General features: G+C 37.0%; 1 protein-coding gene across 3 annotated transcripts in view; it reads right to left on the minus strand.

The window, feature by feature from the left end:
• Positions 1-506: 506 nt before the first annotated feature.
• Tnpo3 (transportin 3) overlaps positions 507-23,396 on the minus strand; it is a 95,128-nt gene continuing 72,238 nt past the window's right edge. For 2 of the 3 annotated variants that reach the window (XM_005331120.5, XM_005331122.4), the window contains 8 exons: positions 23,069-23,209; positions 21,062-21,178; positions 19,890-19,984; positions 17,838-17,994; positions 16,699-16,866; positions 13,125-13,237; positions 3,499-3,590; positions 507-1,675 (listed from right to left, as the gene is read on the minus strand). In XM_005331120.5, the coding sequence (XP_005331177.1) occupies positions 3,530-3,590; positions 13,125-13,237; positions 16,699-16,866; positions 17,838-17,994; positions 19,890-19,984; positions 21,062-21,178; positions 23,069-23,209 (852 nt within the window). In that variant the 3' untranslated portion in view covers positions 507-1,675; positions 3,499-3,529. Of the gene's footprint in view, positions 1,676-1,891; positions 1,935-3,498; positions 3,591-13,124; positions 13,238-16,698; positions 16,867-17,837; positions 17,995-19,889; positions 19,985-21,061; positions 21,179-23,068; positions 23,210-23,396 lie in introns of all 3 variants that reach the window. The other variant, XR_013435334.1, reaches the window with a different exon arrangement.

The following is a 23,396-nucleotide window of genomic DNA, read 5'->3' on the forward strand; positions in this document are numbered from 1 at the left end:
CAGTAGCTTCGCCCCCCAAAGGTGCAGTTTATTGTCAATTATAGTTCAATAAAACCATATATATGTATTCACTTAAAGCCTTATCATTAACAAAAATATATAGCTATATGTGTGTGTGTGTGTATATATATACACACACACACATATATACATAAGTAAAAGACCAGAAGCTCTGTAGTTAAGAACAATCTACTTAGGAGACCATGGAGGAGAAAAGTAAGCTTGCTTCTAGTTTACCATGAAAGAGTGGCTTCCTTTTTTACCCTACTAAGGTGACATGAAAGGTGTGAAAAGCAGCATGAGGAGCTTTAGGGTGAACTAGAAGAATAAAGCCTGCAGAAAGCCACTTCCCTGCAGAGTCTATGGTACAGGGCAAGGGCTTGACCTTTCAACTCCATACCCAGCTGTCTATGAGGTACAAACTAAAGTTGCTTACTTAGCTGCTCTGACCAAATCATTTCAGAATTGGGAGGTCGTAAATGGAAGTAAAAACAAAGAAACACTGATTACATTTTAAAAATTTATTGTCTTTTTTTTTTTTTTTTGCAGTTGTTTTGTTGCTGTTGATTTGTTCTTGAGATGGCTACAACACCAGACAGAACAGTGCCCTCAAATCTAATGGCTGTGCAGGGCTACACTCCTTTTAAACATTAAGATCCATTTGGGCTCCCCGCTTTGGCCCTTATCCCCACAAGAAGTCAGTTAGTTTCCACACTTTTTAGTAAAATACAATTAGCCCTGTAAACACTTTTGCTTCTCACACCCTAATTTTTTTCCTCATGTCTGTGGGTGAATAGTTTGCTAAGAAAAAAAAAAAGAAAGAAAGAAAAACTAAACAAAATACACATTTATATCCTATCCCCCCCCACTTCAATACCTCAATGTGGCTCTTCCCCCTCAAAGGCTGACCGACAACCTCATGGGGATTGGTAGGGGATTCAGAGATTGAATAGGGTCAGGGTTGGGTTATAATTAAATATGGATTTTGACCCTGGCTGGTCCTGAGTATCACCGACATGACTATGACATATAGAAGAATAGGCTTCTTGTCATAACAACTCAAGGCAGGAAGAACAGTTGGGGGAGGAATATTTCAATTCACTTGTGTTAAAGTTGGGAAGTGGAGGGGGAGTAGGAGAGGGAAAGAAGGTGAAACAATAGAAAATTCTCAGAGATGACCCTGACCCTTTACTTCCAACTGTAGCTATTTAAAATTCATTTGATTTCCCACATTTTCCCTAAGTGAATATTTTTGTTTCACATCAAGTCCTCACTTTTGTTTTTCCACGTGTACTGTACTTAGCGTGTTGTATCTGTGTATACCATTTGCTTATCAGGCGAATGTTTCAGTACTGGTTTCAGCTTAGCTTTCCTTTTTTTTTCCTTTTTTATTTCCTTGAAATTGTTTTTCCTTTTAGAAACAAGTTCACCAGGAAACCAGCTCCCCTCCCATCACGCCGGACAGGCTGCAGCCATCTTTTTTAAACCGCACTGATTTTCCCTCACACCCCCAAACAGGAACTCCTCAGGACGCCTGGGAAGGCTGGAGTCTCTCCCTGTCTGGGTTGGACACCCTGGGGGCAGTGAAGGCCCCTCTGCCGCGTCGGAGGTTTCTGATTGTGGGACACAGTCTGGGTTTTGTTTTCTTCCTGTCTTCTAATTAAAAAAGACATTCCTGACAAGAAGAAAGAAGATAGTCAATAACTGTGCCCAGGAAGCTAGTGAGCATTTTATAAAAGAAATCTTAAGGCAGAGGTTTCTATAATTGCTCAGGCATCACATTCTGTATTCTGTCATGATACCTGTTGAGGAAAAAAGCAGCAACAACAATAAAAAGCAGCAACAATAAAAGGTTAAATTTTTTAAAATCTATGATCTTAAGGGAACTTACTTTAATGAAATGCTGCTTGAGTGCATCTCCAATGCTGTCTGGACTGTGGAAACAGGGATGTGTGGGTGGGATCAGGAAAAAGCTAAATGACAGGCCCAGGCCTTCCATTTCAAACCAACCAAAAAAGCTCCACTTAAGACGTTTCATTACGATTTACTTTGCAAGAAGGCTTTGCCTATTAACAAAAGCTTTTAAACCACTGATTTAGACTCTATGGAAGGAGTATGTATAGTGTATTCGGATGTCATTTTTACTTGAATAACAAGTAGTTATTACAGAGGTGTTAAATGAAATTGTTAAAAAGTGAGGACACTGACACCAGAACGTCAACACTTGAATTATGGCTCCATCAGTTACTAACTGACACAATTAGGCAAACTGCTAAACATCTCTGAACTTGAGATCCTCATATGTAAAATGAGAATAGTAGTAACTAACCTAGAGGATTGAATGAGGATTTCTTAGTTAATACATAAAAATATAATACTTAATATATAAAGAATGCATAGTAGTATGAGATACCTAGAAAGTGCTCAATAAATGCAGCTATGAACATCTATAGCTGTTCATGATCAACACTTTGAGGTGCATCACTGTTATCAGAAACACATGTAAAACCCAATGATCCCAGATTATATTACTCATTAAAAAAAACAAAGTTTAGAATAAATTTTGAAGTGGCAAGTCACTGCTGAATGTCACTTTGAGTTATTAATGCATTTACCACAAAAACTACAGGTCAGGGCCCCAGATTCAGAGAGAATTGCCTTCTAGGAGAATAAACTCTCCTTAATATGTCAAAGGGTGCCCATCGTGGTGACACACCCCTGTAATCCCAGTGGCTTGGGAGGCTTAGACAGGAGAATCGTGAGTTCAAAACCAGTCTAAGCACTAGCACTTAGGTTGTGAGGCACTAAGCAATTCAATGAGACCCTGTCTCTAAATAAAATATGAAATAGGGCTGGGGATGTGGCTCAGTAGTTGAGTACCCCTGATTTCAATCCTCAGTACCAAAAAAAAAAAAAAAAAAAAGAAACAAAAAACCTAGCACCCAAATTCTACTACCAAGATTTTCCTCAGCTAAGCTTCTTGCTTTGCTTTGTAATAAGCAGACAGGAAACATGAGGAGAAAAACAATGACCAAAGAGGCTACTTCTTTTCTGTACCACCTGCTGGTCAAGGCACAGCATTTCAGTATTTAAAAAAAAAAAAAAAAGGCAGTAAGAACAAGCTCCATGCTCATCATATCTGGAAGGTCAGTCCTAGGAGGGATGGTGTCATGTTATCAAAGTCAACTTCTGGCCAGCACTATTTCCATCAGTAGCCAGATTAAAGGTAAAGATACTTATTTGTTACCACACTCATTATACATTATAGTAGTTATTTTGTTATTCAAGTAAAAATGACATCCGAATACACTAGCAATTATATGGCTGCCATAGCTCAAAAAATGAGGGCCCTGTATTCCCCAGTTGTGTGGCACAGTTAAACTCTTAAGTCTTTTTCTAACTCTAGCTACAGGACTGGTCCCATGATGGGCATTAAACTTCTCCCCATCCCCAAATCTCCTGAAAGCTCAGGAAAAGCTGGAAGCACATACTACTCACCTGGGTGACAGGCACAGTGCAGGAGTGTGAGCTATCGAAACAATCTGGTGAAGTCTCGCAAGGCCCAGCAAACTTGCTTACATTCCTCAGCACTAGAAGAGAAAAGGCAGGTGGTCCTTGACTGAGGCGAGAGACATCATCTATAAAGAACTAACCATGACACTGAGGCACACTGAGGATGGTCCCAACTCTGTGAGGAGTATCCACTGTCTCTTGATTCTGCTTCAGATCTTTTTGTAACCCAAGGTAAAAACAGACTATTATAAATGAGAACAATGATAAACTTGGCAGTCCTTGAAGAGCAGACTTTGGAGACAAATTGCCTGAGGTTGAATCTTGGCGCTGCTGTATCCTTGGGCGAGTTACTAATCTTTGCCTCAGTCTCCTCATCTATTATCTACCTCATGCTGTCCAGAGAATTCGATTTGTTCATATAGGTAAAATGCTTATTTTAACAGCATGGTGAGAAAGCAGCATTCAAGAAACACCAGCTACCACATCAACACTTTGCTGAAGTCCCTGACACATATACAAGAAATTTAGAACCCCCAAAATAAAATAGCAAGCATGTTCACTTAAGACTCTGGTCACTGAACTTTGAACCACACTACAACAGAGTTAGATACCCTGGTTTATTCATTCTCTCCCAAAGGCAGATTCTTTTTACAAAGACCAGTCCAGCAACTAAGTCTCTATCAGTTAAAGATCTTCAGGCAAACACTGAAGGAAAACAGTAAGAAGAGTCCAATATTCACCTGCTTTTTTTTCAAAATGATGCCAGCTTTATTCTTTTGTGTCATGTCTTCATAAGTTTTTGCTAACTGAATCTCGGGCTAAGTTAAAACAGTGAAAAAGGCAGCACTTTCTAACATGCCTACCCTTCTGTGGAGCGCTTTCCCTTCTGAAAACTCAGGGATCAGGGTCTATGCCTAGGATTCAATTCTCTCTCACAATGGCTGAACACCAGAGGAAGGAACTGCTAACAGTGACCCAACAGAGAAGAAGATGAAATCTGAGTAATTTCTTTGAGTACCTACATCTGGACTTCCCTACCCATTGTAAGGTTGGTCTGAAACATTAACCCATTCAGTCCCAAGTTTTCAATTCTATATAGAACAATGGGACATAATGAATGATATGTAAATTGCTGAGGCTGGCCTTGAACTTGTGATCCTCCTGCTTCAGCCTCCTGAGTTGCTGGGACTACAGGTATGTGCCGTCATGCCCGGCTTCTTGTTAGCCTCTTTTGTGGTACATGAGAAAGGGTATTGAAACCAAAAATACAAGTACAGGAGAACTGTGATAAACAAAGCAAAATGAGGGGTGAGTCACAGTTTTTTAAATCAGCTCCATTTCTGCTCCTGACCCTATCAATGATTGTATGGGTGTCAAGAGCTTTAGCCAAATGTTGAACTTACAGAGCCCTTGGTGAATAAACCCACAGAAATGGATCAAAAATCTCCTGGAATGCTAGCACTATTTTTTGGTTCCTGCCTCAGTCCTTCTGACATTTGTTAATTCCTGGTTTCTAACCAAATTTATTTTTTGAACTGCCTTTATTTTTCTAGGTTCTGTTTTCTGCTAGTCCACAATTCCAATCATTCTACCATACTTCTGAATACTTTCATAGTCACTATTTCTTAAGCCTCGTCACTCTAGGGGTGTACTGAGAAATGCAACCCTTTTGATCTGATGCCCTGGTATGGAGAATAACCAAGCTCTCACTGATGACCTGACCAGGGAGACACCTCCTACTGGCCTCTAGTTCCAGTGTCAATTCTTTCCATGTTCAACATCTTTTAGCTTAAAGACCTATATGTAAATGGTACTGTCACAATAAGATAAAGAAAGGAAAATGATGGCATGATTTTTTTCTGTTCCAATTACTCTTTGACAGAGATAGGGTCATCTGGTGTTTGGAAAGCAAGAATGATATTCTAGAATAAAAGGTCCCAGCTTTCTTCACGTTGACCAACTTAAAAAGCCAGGGAAGTAATTGCCAGTACCACTTGAAAAGCAGGCTTGGACTTGCTGAAATGAAACTGAACCAGTTCACCCTCCCTGTTAAGATGGCAAACAAAGCAGCATGTTGGGGCAGGACTTACAGGACCTTAAAACCAAAAGGGAGACTGAGTCATGCAAAGGTTCAAGGGCAACAGGCATACCAGAGAAAGAGAGGATGTGAGCCATTTCAAACCCTCTTTCTTATACCTTAACATTACCTCTTACTTCTGTTCATTTCCCACCATTATGTCACAGTCTACTACAGCAGGAGCTGTAAAACTTGTTTTGCAATGAAAGATCAGGTAGACAACCTAGGTAGTGTACTTTATTTTCCCATATCACAGGGCCAAGATTACAGATATTTTTTGTTTACAGTCTTGTTTTAGGTACTTTTCCTTGCCCCTTTCCTTAAACAAGGGAATAATATCCACAACCTTGATTTCCAACTTAAACTATTGCTCTATCTGTCATATACTAGCCCTGTCAAGAGAATTTGGGTTTGGTGGAGACTTATTCCATAATGTGTGGGTGGCTGCCTTAGAGCTGGCAAGAGACACGCCTCAGCTAGTCTTGCAAGTATATAATGGCATTTTGGCAGTTTCTTTTTTAAGAAGAAAGGAGTTAAAAGTCACTGATCACCTACTATGTGTAAGCTCTTCTTTAGTAAAGATTTCCATTTGCTATTTCACAATAACCTTATGTGCTAGGTAATACTAACCCTGTATTACAGAATTAACTAAAGTTTCAAGTAACAGGATAGTGGGGTAAGATTCAAAATAACGTATTTGACTCTTAAGCTCAATCCTTTGAGGCTTTTCTCTCCTAGGCTCTCATTTGCTTAGAAATTAGAGCCAATATGATTGTGCCCTTCTACTGACCAGCACTACATGGAATAAAGCAAAACAGAAGCAGAGAGAAGCATCTGTTACACTACTTTCATCTGCAACAGCATATAGGTAGAATACTACTTTAACTGGGAAGACTCATAGTTAAAAAAGAAACCAAATAATTGTGTAAGGTCATCCCAGTCAATATATGTCTACCTGGCGGAGGGAAAATCCCCACTCTGGCAAAATGTGTCACAAAGGTTGTCATGTTATTTTTCAGTCATGCATGTCACTTGATCTAAAGTTAAATATCACTCACTTCTAGGGCATGAAGTTAAGCCACTTAATAAGCTACAAATAATAATAATGTTAAAATCCCAAAGCTACTCCATGGTTTGGGATTTTAACATTAACAAAAATTTGGGGTATACAAAAGGAAGAAAAAGGAAACTGTTTTTAAAGTGACATTAAGAAATCAATTCTCAGGCTGGGGTTGTGGCTCAGCAATAGAGTGCTTGCCTAGCAATGCGGAGCCCTGGGTTCGATCCTCGGCAACACATGAAAATAAATCAGTAAAAGGTATTGTGTCCAACCACAATGAAAAAATAAAAAAATATTTAAAAAGAAAGAAAGAAAGAAATCAATTCTCAGACCAAGGGTGTAGCTCAGTGGCTACACCCTTGCCTAGCATGTACGTATAAGGCCCTGGGTTCAATACCTAGCCACACACACACACACACACAAACCTCCCTCCCCTTCCATCCTGGTCCTATGTATAATTTTCCAGAAATTTACTATACATGAAGTAGCGTATATATACAAACACATATACATACAGACATATAGTACAATAAAAAACTACAAAAAAATTGATGAAAGACATTAGACAGGCATGGTGGCACACACCTGTAATCCCAACAACTCAGGAGGCTTAAGCAAGAGGCTCACAGGTTTCAGACCAGCCTCAACAATTTGGCGAGATCCAGTCTCAAAATAAATATATAAATAGGACTGAGGGGTATAGCCAGTGATAAATCACCCTGGGTTCAATCCCTAGTAAGAAATAAATAGATAGATAGATAGTCTGGGGACACTAGAGATCAACATGAAAAAGGAAAAAACTGGGTCACTACCAAACATCACATACAAAAACTAAGTCATAACGAGACCTAAAATTATAACTCTTAGCACAAAATCTAGGGGGAAAACTTCATGACATTATATTTGTCAATGACTCTTGGATATGACAACAAAAGCACAGGCATAGTGGTGCACACCTGTAATCCCAGTGGCTTGGAAGGCTGAGGCAGGAAGATTACCAGTTCAAAGCCAGCCTCAGCAAAAAACTAGATGCTAATAAGCAACTCAGACCCTGTCTCTAAAAAAAATACAAAATAGGGCTAGGAATGTGGCTCAGTGGTTGAATGCCTGAGTTCAATCCCCAGTACCCGATCCCCCAAACTTAAAACTTCTGTGCATCAAAGGACACAATCAGCAGGATGCAAAGGTAGACTATAGAATGGGAGAAAATGTTGTATGCAAATCTGATATACCTGATAAGGAGTTAATGTCCCAAATATATATAAGGAACTTCTTCTACAATCTAATGATAAAAGATACCTAATTTAAAAGTGGTCAAGGAACCTGAATAGACATTTCTCCAAAGAAAATATACAGATGGCTAATATGCATATGAAAAAATACTCAACATCGTTCATCAAAACCATACCGAGAGAGGGCTGGGGATGTGGCTCAAGCGGTAGCGCGATCGCCTGGCATGCGTGCGGCCCGGGTTCGAACCTCAGCACCACATACAAACAAAGATGTTGTGTATGCCAAAAACTGAAAAATAAACATTGAAATTCTCTCTCTCTCTCTCTCCCCCCTCTTTAGGAAAAAAAAAAAAAAAAACACCAAGATATTTATGTCATACTACAAGTGAGATGCCAAGGTGGCTGCCATTAAAGAAACAAAATAACAAACATTGACAAAGATGCGGAGAAGGTAAAAGCAATGCTGGTGAGAAAGAATAATGGTGCAGCTGTTAGGAAACAGTGTATGATGGGTCCTCAAAAAATTAAAAATAAATTCACCATCGGACACAGCAACTTCACTTGTGTGCATAAATCCAAAAGAAATAAAAGCAAAGTCTCAAAAGACATTTCTACATCTGTTTATGGCAGGATTATTCACAACAGCCAAGAGGCTGGAAACAACATAAATGTGTCCTACAGAAGAATGGAATTATAAAATACATGCATATAAAAATATTATTTAGCCTTAAAAAAAGGAAGGAAATTCTGGTACATATAACATGGCTGACCTCTAAGGACATAAAAAATAAGCCACATGAGGTAGTCAAACTCAAAGAAACATCAAATAGGGTGATGGTTGCTAGGAATTGGGGGAAGCAGAGAAAAGGGAATTGTTACTTAGTGGGCACAGTTTCCATTTTACAAGATAAAAAATATTGGAGATATGTTTATATTGTTTTGCAACCTATTTCTTTTTTGGGTGAGAGCTACTGGGGATTAAACTTAGGGGCACTTAATCACTGAGCTACATCCCCAGTCCTTCTTGTTTTTTATTTTGAGACAGAATCTCACTAAGTTTCCCAGGCTGGCCTCGAACTTGTGAGCCTCTTGCTAAGCCTCTTCCTAAGTTGCTGGAATTACAAGTGTGTGCCATCACATACGGAAATATGAACATACTGAGCTGCACATTTAAAAATGGTTACACAGGGCTGGGGCTCAGTGGTAGAGCACTCACCTGGCACATGTGAGGCACTGGGTTCAATCCTCAGCACCACATAAAAATAAAATAAAGATATCGTGTCCATCTACAACTAAAAAATACATATTAAAAAATAATAAACATGGCTAAGCACTCATAAGTCAAATGTATTCCTATACATGAGTGAGGAATTCACTGGAAGAGAATCAGGAAAACTGCCCCATTCACAATAGCCACACACACAAAAAAATTGGGGTACCAATCTAAAAAAAGAAGTGAAAGACCTCTACAATGAAAACTATAGAACACTAAAGAAAGAAATTGAGGAAGACCTCAGAAGATCTCTCATGCTCTTAGATTAGGCTGAAGCAGAAGGATCTCAAGTTCAATGCCAGCCTCAGAAAAAGTGAGGCACTAAGCAACTCAGTGAGACTCTGTCTCTAAATAAAATACAAAATAGGGCTGAGGATGTGGCTCAGTGGATCAGTGGCTGAGCACCCCTGAGTTCAACCCCTGGTACAAAAAAAAAAAATTCCAATGATATTCTTCATGAAACAGAAAAAGCAATCATAAAATTCATTTACAAAAAATAAGAGACCCAGACTAGCCAAAGCAATCTTTAGCAAGAAAAATCAAACAGGAGGCACACCACAATACCAAACCTTAAATTATACTACAGAGCCATAGTAACAAAAACAGCATGGTACTGGCATCAAAACAGACATGTAGATCAATGAGAATAGAAGACACAAAGACAAACCCACATAATACAATTATCTCATACTAGACAAAGTCACCAAAACAAAACAAAACAAACAAAAAACATCAGAAAAAAGATAGACTCTTCAAGAAATGATGCTGAGAAAACTGGAAATTCATATGTAACAAAATGGATAAACATCTATCTCTCACCCTGCACAAAAATCAACTCAAAGTGGATCAAAGACAGGCACTAGCACAGAGACCCTGGGCCTAATGGAAGAAAAAGTAGGCTCAAGTCTTCACCATGTCAGCTTAGGAACTGACTTAGGAAGTCAACTTAACAAGACTCCTAAAGTGCAAGAAGTAAAATCAAGAACCAATAAATGGGATGGACTCAAACTAAAAAGCTTCTTCTCAGCAAAGGAAACAATAATGTGGAGAGCCTACAAAATGGGAAAAAAATCTTTACCACATGCACCTCAGATAGAGCATTAATTTCCAGAATACATAAGAACTCAAAAAACTCAACACCAAAAACAACAAACAACCCAATCAATGGGCTAAGGAACTGAACAGACACTTTGCAGGAAGAAGAAATACAATCAATCAACAAATATATGAAAAAATGTTCAACATTTTTAGTAATTTGAGAAATGCAAATCAAAACTGAGATTCCAATTCACCCCAGTCAGAATGACAATCATCAAGAATACAAGAAACAAAAAATGTTGGCGAGGATGTGGAGGGAAAAGATACACTCAGACATTGCTAGTGTGACTGCAAATTGGTGCAATCACTATAGAAAGCAGTATGGAAATTTCCTAAGAAAACTTGGAAAGAAATCACCATTTGATCCAGTTATTACACTCCTCGGTTTATATCCAAAGGACTTAAAATCAGCATACTACAGTGATACAGCTTAATTCACAATACCTAAATTATGGAACCAACCTAGGTGCCCTTCAACAGATGAATGGATAAAGAAATTGTGATAGATATTCCCAATGGAATATTGCTCAGTCTCAAAGAAGAATGAAATTATTTGCCAGTAAATACAAGAAAGTGGAGAATATTATGCTAAGTGTAATAAATCTATCCAAAGAACTAAAGGCCGAATGTTTTCTCTGTTACGTGGATGTTAATTCACAATGGGGGAGGGGAGAAAGGTATTTTGGACTAGACAAAGGGAGTGAAGGGGGTGAGGGGATTTTGGGAGAGGAACGATAGTAGAATGAATCAGTCATTATTACCCCATGAACATATATGATTACATGACCTGTGTAACTCTATATAACATACAACCAGATGAATGAGAAGTTATACTCCACTTATGTATGATGTGTCAAATGCATTCTGTCATGTATAATTAATCAGAACAAATTAAAAATATGTAAAAATGGTTAAGATGATAAATTTTAAGTTATATATTTTATTATAAAAATTGTTTCAAAAGTTCAAATTGGGTTATGTTATACCATTAGCTTCCTTTACAAAATGTTTTGTATATTTTTTGTACCATCACATGTACATCTTTTTCATTTTTAGTGACTATTTACTAGTACAGTCATACCATTAATTATTAAACATGGCAATTAAAATATTTCCAATTTTTTTTTCACAATTGCCAATCTCACTTCAACACTTATTCTCTGACCTTATCTTTCCATACTTGTTTAAGCCATTGCCTGAAATTTATTAAAAATTCTAAAGACTGTTCTTGCAAAAAGAAGTATCAGGGCAAGATAAGACAGTTATAAAATTCAATTTAAATTGCTGCCATTAATATTATTGAAGACCATACAAGTCTTATAGACTTTGATTCAGTGATTATATTTTAAGACAAATATAAAAAGGAAGAAAAATGCTACATCTTCGAAGATTCTACATCTTTGAAACAATCTTTATAAAATATATATAACTTAAAATTTATCATCTTAACCATTTTTATATATTTTTTAATTTGTTTTTAAATGGCACTGGGGGGCTAGGGATGTGGCTCAAGTGGTTGCGCGCTCGCCTGGCATGCGTGCGGCCCGGGTTCGATCCTCAGCACCACATACAAAACAAAGATGTTGTGTCCGCCAATAACTAAAAAATAAATATTAAAATTTTCTCTCTCTCTCCCCCCCCTTCTTCCTCTCCCTCACTCTTTAAAAAAAAAAAAAAAAATGGCACTGGGGATTAAACCCAGAAGAACCTGATACCGAGCTACTTCCCTACTTTTTTTTTTTTTTTTTTTGGAGACAGGGTCTCATTAAGTTGCCCAAGCTGGCCTCAAACTTGCAATCCTCCTGCTTCAAGCTTCCTGAGTAGCTGAAATGAGAGGTATTATAAATCACGTCTAGATACAGTTCTGTTATTATCTCTAACATCAAAAAATAAATAAATAAAAATAATCTAACTGCCCATTAATAAAGAAATTAAAAGGAAATCAAGTAACACCTCTATGGATATAAGATGGTAATTAGGAAGATCATTAAATAGGTTTACTATTCACAATCAAAATATACACATAAAAACTTTAACTAAGCTATAATCCAGAAATTGCGATCAAGTAGCTGGCTCAGGGTCCTAAACAACATCCCAGAGAGATGTTTTATGTGTATAACTGTGAAATTAGAATTTGAATATCTTTAGGCATGGGGAAAATTCTCATTCACTGCAGTCTACATTACCCTTTAATACTTTATAACCAATGCTTTACCTATTCAGGAATCTGCATTTTTTAAAAAAAAACATACAATTGAACCCAGTGCTTTAGGCATGCTAGGAAAGAACTATACCACTAAGCTACATCACCAACTCAGAATCAGTGCTCTTTTTGGGGGGTGGTGAGGGGGAGGTACCAGGGATCGAAATCAGGGCACTTGACCACTAAGCTACATCCCCAGCCCCGTTTTGTATTTTATTTAGAGACAGGTTCTCAGTAAGTTGCTTAGCTCCTTGATTTTGCTTAGGCTGCCTTTGAACTCAAGATCCTCTTGCCTCAGCCTCCAGGGTCGCTGGGATTACAGGGGGGTACACCACTGTGCCCAGCCAACAGCATTCTTGATCCCTGAACATGGACTAAAAGGGACTCAGAAAGGTAAACACTGATCTCCTGATTGCATTTTTCTTTTGGAAGAGGTAGTGCCTCCTCTTATTCTTAAACCAGTTTAGTTGATATGTATAATAAGTGATATAGAAATATATAGTATGGTGATATTCCCCCCAGATTGGTTTTTAATGCCAATTTGTGCAGTCGCAGACTAAAAGAAACTAAATTGTGAATTTACAATAGCACAGAAGAAACATAGATGTTTTATTCACATACCCCAGATGCTATTCACACTTGTTTCACAAGCCTATGGTGTCACTCACCTAGTGACTTGCTTGTGGAAGTCTGTAAGTTGTTTGTGTGTCACTGTAACAGCTCCCACAGTTGTCTCCTTTGGCAAACCTTTCAAAGAATTCTCTAACCATCGACAAAAGGTCTGTATAAGAAAAAAGGATAAGAATCTTAAAAGGAGCCAGGGTTTACATGTCTGAGACTTTATAGGTATTAGCAAAACCCCACAGGTTTTCCTTAGCATTTCCCCCCTAGACTTGAAACAAGTAAAGGAATTAACAAAGCACTATCTTTATGCCCTCAAATGCTCTGGGTTGATACAGTCTGCAAATGCAAGCCTAGACTTCCCTTCAGAGGGGGAGCAGGCATGATTTCAGATGAAGTCCTTCTATACTTTGGAAGTGAAGCCTTTTCTATATAAGCCATTATTCTGTTTCTGTTATTAAACTTATACAATATTTAAAAAATTAAAAAGATGTCACAAAACTTCAGAGACTATATAGAAAAAAATTCAAAATAAAATTTCAGATATAAGAAAGAGTAGGGACAAAATAAGTAAAGGGACGCAGTGCCTGGAAAGTGGCAGCAGTCAGGCCACTATCACCATGTCCTTGCAGGCTGATTTTGACAGGGTTGCAGAAGACATGAGGAAGCTGAAAACAGGACTAAATAATGAGGAACTGAAAGAATTCTATAGGCTTTACAAACAAGCTATAACTGGAAATGTTGACAGGAACATCTAGCAAAGGTCAAATGAAAATGACCTTTATAAAATGCAAGGTCAAATGAAAAACTGGGAACCTCCAAACAGGGTTGTTGAAGGATGATTCTACTTCTTTTATTCTTTGTGGTACTGGTGATTGACCCTAACTATGCTAGGTAAGCACTCTACCAATGAGCTACATCTCCAACCCAAGTATCTATACTTCTAAAGCAAAAGAGCTAATAGAAAAATCTGGAATTCAGAATTAACAGATGAGACATTTTTCCTTTGGCTGGGCACAGTGGCGCATGCCTGTAGTCCCAATGGCCCAGGAGGCAGAGGCAAGAGGATCAACTGAAAGTTCAAAGCCAGCCTCAGCAACTTAGTGAGGCCCTAAGCAACTTGTTTCAAAATAAAATATAAAAAGGACTGGGGAATGTGGCTCATTGGTTAAGCACCCTTAGGTTCAATCCTGGGTACAAAAGAAAAAAAATTTTTTTTCTTTCCTTTTGAAGACTTCAATAATAGTGTCATTGCCTAACCTTTGGGGAGGAAATGGACTGTTAACTAACTCTATGTATCATGTATATTTTTGCTATTAGCATGAACCAAAACAATTAGGAGTAGGCTAAAACTACATAGTCAACTAAACTTTATATGCTTACACCAGGTGAATTTGCCCCAGGGTATGGATCAGGCAGGCCATCTATGGACTGAGACCTCTGAAACTATGAGCAACAAAATAAATGTTTCCTCCTTTAAATTTGGTCTTGTCAGGTCTTTTGGTCATGGCAGTGAAAAAGCTGACTAAAATAATGATTATTTCTTATTTTGGGTTGTTCTTCCACAATGAGTATTACAAGTGACATAAAAACAGTTTATTATAAACAAGTACACTAAGCAAGCAAGTCTGCATACATAACAATATGAATCCAGTGTCTTTGGATTTTAAAGTCATTTTTCTCAGTAGAAGTCATATCCATCCATTCATTTCTCTGTAAAATTGCCTACTTTCTGGGTTAGAAAAGCTCACTCTTATTGCTATTTAAAATGCTTTATTTATATCTGAGCAGTCTCTTTAAACTTTTAAACCTTTCATAGGCACATAACTGTCTTACCCCACTTTCAAATTAAAAACTCAAAGACTTGTTCTGGGCTATTTTCTGTTTAACTGTTCTCCTTTGAATCAGCTCTAATTTTTTTTTTCATCCCTTTCTTAAATGGGATATATGCTTAGTCATAGTTTTCAGCGATAAAATTATCTTTTTATATCTAACTTTTTAAACATCATATATTTCCATTCATGTTCATTTATAATCATAAGATAGGCACAAATGTAAACATTATAATATAAATGCTTAACAAACATAATTCTCCAAATGTTGCCTACAGAAAAGACAATACTTACTCAGAAAAAAATATAAGCAGTGGAAAAGGACTCAGTGGAAAAAATAGAAAACTAAACAAAAAGGAAAAAACTCAATAGCTAGCACAAATAGTCTTTTATTATCTTCCAATAAAGGCATTTAAAAAATTTGGTTGAAAACATTAAATTTGCCATACATGGGTATCCAACAAAGAAAGAGCAACAGAAGAAAGGGTTTACTTTATTCAACCTAAGAGAGAAAGCTGGTATGCCATCTTCTAGTGAAGGATTTATATATTCAATTTTGAAAAAGTTATATAAGAAACTGCTCAGGTCTGGGTGTGGTGGTACACACCTATAATCCCAGTGACTTAGGAAGCTGAGGCAGGAGATGGTAAATTCAAGGCCAGCCTCAGTAACTTAGAAAGACCCTGCTTTAAAATAAAAAATAAAAAGAACTAGAGATATAGTTCAGTAGTAGAGTGCCCCTAGAATGAATGCCTAGGATTTAAAAAAAAAAAAAAGCTTAGGAATGTAGATTTTATTTTGACATATGTCCTTAGATACAATATTAACCCAATTATAGGGTATACACAACCCAAACTTACATAAGTGTTCTTTTACAAAGTTGAAATTGATGTTTATAGAAGAAAATAATTTTAAATTGCTTGATAATAAAGTGTCTATATAATAAAATGTTATAAGCATATAGATACCTGATTTCTGTTTCTCTCTAAACCTGCTATTCCCATTTTCTTCTGTAAGCACTTAAGTGTATGTTTGTAAATAAAGAACATTTTTGAAAAGTTTGACTTAGTTTAAGCAGAGTATGGGGGTTTTATTTCTTAAGAACTTTCAGAATTAAATTTGTTGGTCCCTGGGTGATGGGGGCAGTGTGTGTATCAAAGACTACTTTATGAAAACATAAATATTATTGTATTAGATTGAAATAGAATATGTATACTGAACCAAGAGCAATGGGAATTATAGGGACCCTTTATATTACTATCCATTACATATCCATGGTTCTGGAAGACAGTTCACTTAGGTCAACTATGTACTTTCCTAAAGAGCTTTTTTATCAATATTAAAAATATTAATCTGTGGTCAGTACTCAAATTACTTGGACATAACTGTATAATGCTCTGGCTAGATACACCAGTAAGAAATAATACAATTCCCCAAAGTGATTGAATACTGGAATAATCTGCAACTGACTATAACTGATACATGGGATCTCTTATGAGGGAAAAATTTCTTACTGGCTAGTCACATAGCTGAATTCAATGCTTTGTACTTACTTCTGGTAATACACAATATAAACCTCATGAGAAGTTTATTTAGACATAAATATGATAATAGGTTATTTTTCTTCTCTGGGCCCTTTCAACTACCAATTAAACTTAGCAATATGCCTAAATTTGGTTCTAAGGACATATCCAAAAGGGCTTGTTTTGAAGTTATGGTAGGCTTCAAGGAACCAAAGTCTATTAAGTTTAAGAATTAGGAGAATAGGTTGCTTATGAAAGAATCTTACCGGTCTGTCAACCTGCATGATCTCCCAGAGCACTTCAGCCACGTCTGGTAAAGTATAGGGGGGTAGACAAAAGCAACATGTATGGAGCAGCTGGCTTACAAGCTGCTGTCCAAGCTGGTTCATCACCTGTCCAATTAGTTCTTTTCGTAATTCAAAGTCTTCTTCATGCTGTAACAAAGCAGGAGTGTCAGATGATTGTGGTTCTAGTTTCCATTTTCCAAAAAACAAGAACTCACTCTCCATTAGTCTACTAAGTACTCTTTACCATGGGAAAAAGTATATACATTATGTGACAGCTGAATTCATAATGACCATTAAATGTTTTGCATTAGGATGAAAATATGAGTTTAATGAGGGAAATGGAGTCGTAGGTTTCTGATGAGATTAATATTAATGATTTGATTTTTCAGGATTAGAAGGCAGAAGAGAAACAATGGTTAAGAATTAAGATTAGCATCCCCCCCCCCTTGAAAAGTAACTCATGTCCTTGTTTTCACCTCCCATGTTCACCTCCCTGTCTTGTTCCTTGCTTATTTCCTTTTAAAATAAATCTTGATTACTTTTTACTCCTTAGTTCATTCACATATTTCTTCTTTACTTTCAATCCTACTCAACATCTAGACAAATTTACCTTTGAAAATCTTGTGAACCACTTCACTACATAGCCAAACAGGTTTATTCATTGTCTACTAGCATACTTCGTGCTATTCTGACTTTTCCTGATCACAGTTTATATACCAATTAGACTATCCTCCTCTCTAATCCATCAAAGTTCTATCTCTATCTTATGGCTTTAAGTTTCTTCTTTTTAAGATAGTTACCCCAACTAATTTCTGACCAGAACCTTTCCTATTCTGACTCATAGCAATCATGACTTTTATCACTCATCTATTTATCTCTTCAACTAGACACCAAATATTTTGGAAACAGGGACAGTTTTAGACCGCTTTGTCTGTAAGATGCCTAAGGCACAGCTGCCTTAGAACTGGAGTTAATAATCCAGGGGGTGAATGATCAACTATGATATATGTCTGATAATACAGATCAAATATGGACCTAATAGCATACTGGTTTTCCCCTAAAAAGTGAGGAAGACATGATAATCTGTTAAGTAGGAAAGGTACAATGTTTATACTTACATCATTGGCTACCCCTGTATGGATGAGGTCTCGTAGGAACCTCATGACACTACAATTGGCATCCCGGTGATCCAGGGTAGTAGAGGCAATGGCCCACTGTAAGATTGGGATGACTACTTGGCTCCTCAGTAAGGTGACAGGGCTACGCTGAATAAACCTGTTATGGAAAGAGAGGCTGGATATAATAAATGACAAGATTAGGCTACAAAAAAGCAAGCAGGGTAAAGGATAAAAAACCATGAAGATACCAAAAAGATCAACTATTGCTATAACTGTAGGGAGGAAGGAATAAATACAGCACAGAAGATTTTTAGGCAGTGAAAATGATATAATGGTGGATAGTTTTGTTAAAACTCACAAAATGGGTACACCAAAAGTAAACCCTAATGTAAACTATGAACTTTGGGCAATGATGTGTGAATGCAGGTTCACCAATTATAACAAATGGCCCACTCTAGAGGGGAATGCTGATAACAGAGGAGGCTATGTTTGCTTGTTTGGGACAGAGAAACTGGAGGAATATGGGAATTCTATACTTAGTTTACTCAGTTTTGCTGTGAACCTAAAACTGCTCTTTAAAAAATATTTATTGGAAACAAAAAGGCAAGAAAGGGACCATATTTTAGATTAGCATATGAAAAGACATGTTGCCAAACTCAATTTTCAATTAAGACTTTGAAGTAGCTTCAAAGATCAGACCAAAAGAGCCTCAACACATTAGAATAGCATTTCCCAAACTATATTCTATAGAACACCAGTTTCCAGGATGTCAATAAGAATTCCTCAAAAACAAGTTGTGTGTTCAATTTGGTTGGAAAATGCTGAATTTTTAAAGTAGTTTTGCTTTAAATTACCACAAGATTTTACCAATTGTTTGTGAGACGGTGGTCTCACTAAATTTCCCAGGTTGATCTTAAACTTGAGATTCCCCTACCCAAGTCTCCCAAGTATTACATGTGTGCAACCACCATCCAGATTACGGAAGATGAGAAGTATCAAGTAGAAATACATATATATATATATATATATTTTTTTTTTTTTAAGAATACAGTATGTTCTGAATTTACTTCACCACATGCAAAGAGTTTTCCAAGAAAGATATCCTGGTGAAACAGAGGTTGACTGCCTATCCAATAATTCTTTTATCAATTCACAAATAAGGTTTTGTTTTGTTTTTTTAAACCTGTCCAAAACCCAACAAAAGCAGTATTCTATATTCAATTCTAAGATGAAATAGTCAAGTCAATAAGACTTCAAATTTTTACTGGTACAATAATTTAAATAGTGGGGCTGAGTGGTAGAGTGCATGCTTAATATGTATGAATTCTTAGGTTCAATCACGAGCATCTCAAAGTTTTCTTAAAAATGCATTTAAATTTGTTCACTGACTTGGTTCAAATTCCTTAACAAAGGACCAAGAAGGAATTCAATCAGAAGGTCAGCAACAATGTTGTCAGTGCTATTGGAAAAAGAAATTTAATGGACAGGAGTGATAGCAGCCTGGTGAGGGTAGAGCTGGACTAGTAACTTCTAAGGCATTTTAAAATCTTAGGAATTCTTTGTTCTGAGATATGATTAAATCTGAAGGATGTTAACCTTCTCAAGGAAAAAGCTGGGATGAAGCATGAAATAATCACAGCAGCATAAACACTATGAGGGCTGTAGAGATTATCTAGTCAAATGTTCACACCAGGCGCTTTTTTTTTTTTTTTTCCGGATGCTAGGAATTGAAACTAGGGGCCTCCACTGAGCTACACCACAGAACTCATACCAAGCACATTTGTGCTTTGTGCATGTTCTCTTCTTCATGGAAGGAACTCAGATATTTTTCTGCCTGCTCTCACCCAGTATATCCTCGTTAACCTCTAGGGATATACCAGTTCACAATTTACCCCTGGGTTATGAATCATTAATCTCTGTTCTCCAATGATCTCATTTTATAGAAAAGGAAATAACCAGGTGTCAGATGGCAAGATTAAGCAGAGATGGGGATGAGCAATTAATTAAAAAAAAAAAAAAAAAAAGTTTAGTTTGTTTTTCAGAAGGACTTGCCTGGTAGCTAGCCTGAACAGGTCATCTACAGTGTCAGGGTGGTTCTGGAGACCATTCTGCTGTTCCAGGAGTTGAAAGGTGGGGATGCACAGTGCCTAGATTAGAACAGTGATTTTAAAAGAAATGCTTATAAAGCTATAGCATTCAGACTTGCCAAATATCACAACAAATACAAAGGTAACAAAAAAGGGAAGCATAGGTGAGAAAAGAAAAAATTGTGATGAGAATCAGATCAGGGAAGCCAGGTGTTATGAAGCATGCCTATAATCCCAGTGACTTGGAAGACCCAGGCAGGAGGACTGCAAGTTCAAGGCCAGCCTCAGCATTTGACAAGGCTCTGTGGCCATGTAGTTTAGTGGTAAAAACCCTGTACTAAGTTCAATCCCCAGTACTAAGGGGGAAAAAAGAGAGAGAGAGAAAGAGGTGGGGTCGGGTAGATGGGATATGAATCAGTAAAAGCAAGAGAAAAAAATTTTCTGATTGAAACTATTTCCACACATGAAATCTACATTTCAGAAGAGGTAAAAGGTATAGATTTCAGTTCATAAAACCAGAAAAATGTCATCTCAAAGTTTTATAAGTTTCTGAAAGCAAAGACACTATTTATAAATGTGATCTAGGGAGTAGATGAAGTTTTCATAACAACCCTGAAATGTCAATTTTACGTGAAATATCATCTTGGGAAAAGGAGTAGCACACTTTAATTCCCTTATCTATTGCTCCTGGGTGACTAGAAAGGAGGAAAAAGTAGTATATTAGAGGCATTTTCCAACACCTGCTATGAACTCCAAAACTCTGTTGCAAAATAAACTAGTTAATTGGCTATTCCAGGCAAGAAATTAAATATACAATTATGTTTGAGTTTGGAAAGCCTATGCTCTCCCACTCCCCTGAAAAAAACTCCACTTCATCACAGGAAAACAAAATCACGCAATACTATTTATAATGATTATTATACTCATGTAGCCAAGTTTGCTCGCTTGCTCTTTCTTTCTGCCAATCTCATCTGTACAGAAAACAAGGAGCAAGTTTCTACATTCCTGTTATGAGGAAATCAACATGCATAGAGGGGAAAACAAAAAGCAAAGAAATAAAGACATAGTGAAGAATACAATGTTTGGCTTTTAGGTCTTCTAGGCCTGATGCATCTGCTGTGCCAAGGAAACACATACCTGGAGCATGTCTAGAAGTCCCTGCCGACAGCCTTCTTCCATGCCATACTCATCAACAAGGATACTGCCAAGGTACAGGAAACAGGAATGCTGATGTACATGGTATACATTCACCATCTGCCAAGGGAAAAAAATTCATCAGTTTTGCAAAGGGTGGTGGGGCACACCTGTAATCTCACTTACAAGAGACTGAGGCAGGAAGATATCAAGTTTGAGGCTATCCTTGGCAACTTAGGAAGACCTTGTCTCAAAATAAAAAATTTAAAAGGGCTGAGGATTATAGCTCAGTAGCACAGAGTACTATCGACCGCCAGGATAAATTTTTTTAAAAAAATTAATTAAAATCTTTACCCTTCAAAAAGTATCAACTTAGGTAGCTATTTTCCAGGAAGCAACTGAGACAGATTGGTCTCTTTAAGGCAATATAGTAAACCCAGGCCCCAATTTCTCCATAATTTTCAAGTTCTCTATTTAAGAATTCTTTCAAGCCTTTGATCTTTTATTTTGCTAAAACAATGTTGTAAGAGAATTGTCCAATATTTCAAACTGGAAGCCATGAGGGCACTCACGTAATATTTGTAAAACTATAACAGTATGTGCTCAAATTTTATTTGCAATATCGACAAGTCTTATTTTTTTTAAGACCATATATAAAACCACAATAGCAACAAAAATATCAAATGTCCTTATCTTGGATAAGACAGTGAAAGAACTCTTTATTTTTATTTTGGGGACTGAATCCAGGGGCACTTTACCACTGAGCTACATGCTTAAGATGCAAAAACTGTTTAAGATTTTGAGTTGATCTTAAACTCATTTATTTTACTTTTTTTAAGTAAAAAACTATTTCCAATCAAGATATCTCAATTTCAACAAAATAAAATCTTAGTACAGGGGGTTGTGGCTCAGTTGTAGAGAGCATTTGCCTAGGAAATGCCTCTGGTGTGAGGCCTGGGTTCGATCCTCAGTACCACATAAAAATAAACAAAATAAAGGCATTGTGTCCATCTACAACTAAAAAAAAAATAAAATAAAACCTTAGTACAATATGTACATTTAAAATATTTGTTCAGGATTTTTTACTCGAGACACATTCACCCATTTAAAATGCCATTTGATCTTAGTATATAAATTCAACTATGAGCTTGGTGGGGGCTGAAGGATTTAGTAATTCTTCTATTAGCATATGCCATGGAATGAGCAAGCATAAGATAAGAGCTATGAATCTATTCAGTGTTACAGACTCAAAACTATATGCACTACTAATGAATGACTGAAATCAGGGGTTGGTCAACTTTTATTTTGAAGGGCCACACAGTAAAAAGTATAGGCCTTAACAGGCTGTTCAGTCTTCTAACTTACCCATGTAGCGCGCGCGCGTATATACATACACACACACACACACACACACACACACACACACACACACACAAAGTCAATAGATAATACTTAAAATGTGGTACACTGGCAAAGTTTATGGCCCTGCTTTGAGGTTAACATAAATACAAATTACTTAGTGATGTAAGCTGAGGCATCTCATATATTGTAGTTCTAGAAGTGAGTACTTCATACAGAAAGTCTTGCTATCATATTGACTTTAAGGATAAAAATAAATAAAATTCATTTTTAACAAATAAGAGATATATGTGAACAACAAACTGTGGTCTATAAAATATCTTTGGGCCAAGAAATAGCAAAGTTTGACTTGCTACAGTTTTTCCCCAAGGAAATTAATCTGTAAGTGCTTAGCTTTGGTATATAAGGGCTGAGCATGACTCATTCTCTTCACAAAATTTCACACTGGAATGTAGTCAGACTACAATTATACAAGAGATTATAAGTTGTTTTCCTTATAGACAACATATCTACCACAGGCACTTATTTCTTTCAAATATTTTTCATTTTGCACTTAATAAATTGAGAGCATTGTGGCAGTAAAACTTTTGATCTAAAGGGTCTTATTTCAAATTCTGTGCATTTAACATTCTGCTTTTGTGGAGAACTTACCTGTGTGACTAGTGGTTGCAGCAGGGCTGCAGAACCTTTGCCTACACAGCGAACAGCAAAGCGAAGGCACCTGCAACAACGCTCTACAATCCGATTATCAGCCCGGTGTTTATTTAGAGTCTCGGATAAAACTGGCCATATCTGAGTCAAAAGAACACAAGAAAGAAAATAATCAATCTAAAAGCTCAAATAGTGCTTCTACGATGGTACTATCTGATTTGGCTTTTAAATGATCTGGATAAAACTTTTTATAAAAATATACATGACCTGATTTTGGCCAGTGTATGCACACACATATGTGCATAGGTTCAACCCATTACCCATCAGT

This window comes from Ictidomys tridecemlineatus, chromosome 2 (genome assembly GCF_052094955.1).
Source record: "Ictidomys tridecemlineatus isolate mIctTri1 chromosome 2, mIctTri1.hap1, whole genome shotgun sequence".
In the NCBI taxonomy this organism is placed as follows: Eukaryota; Metazoa; Chordata; class Mammalia; order Rodentia; family Sciuridae; genus Ictidomys; species Ictidomys tridecemlineatus.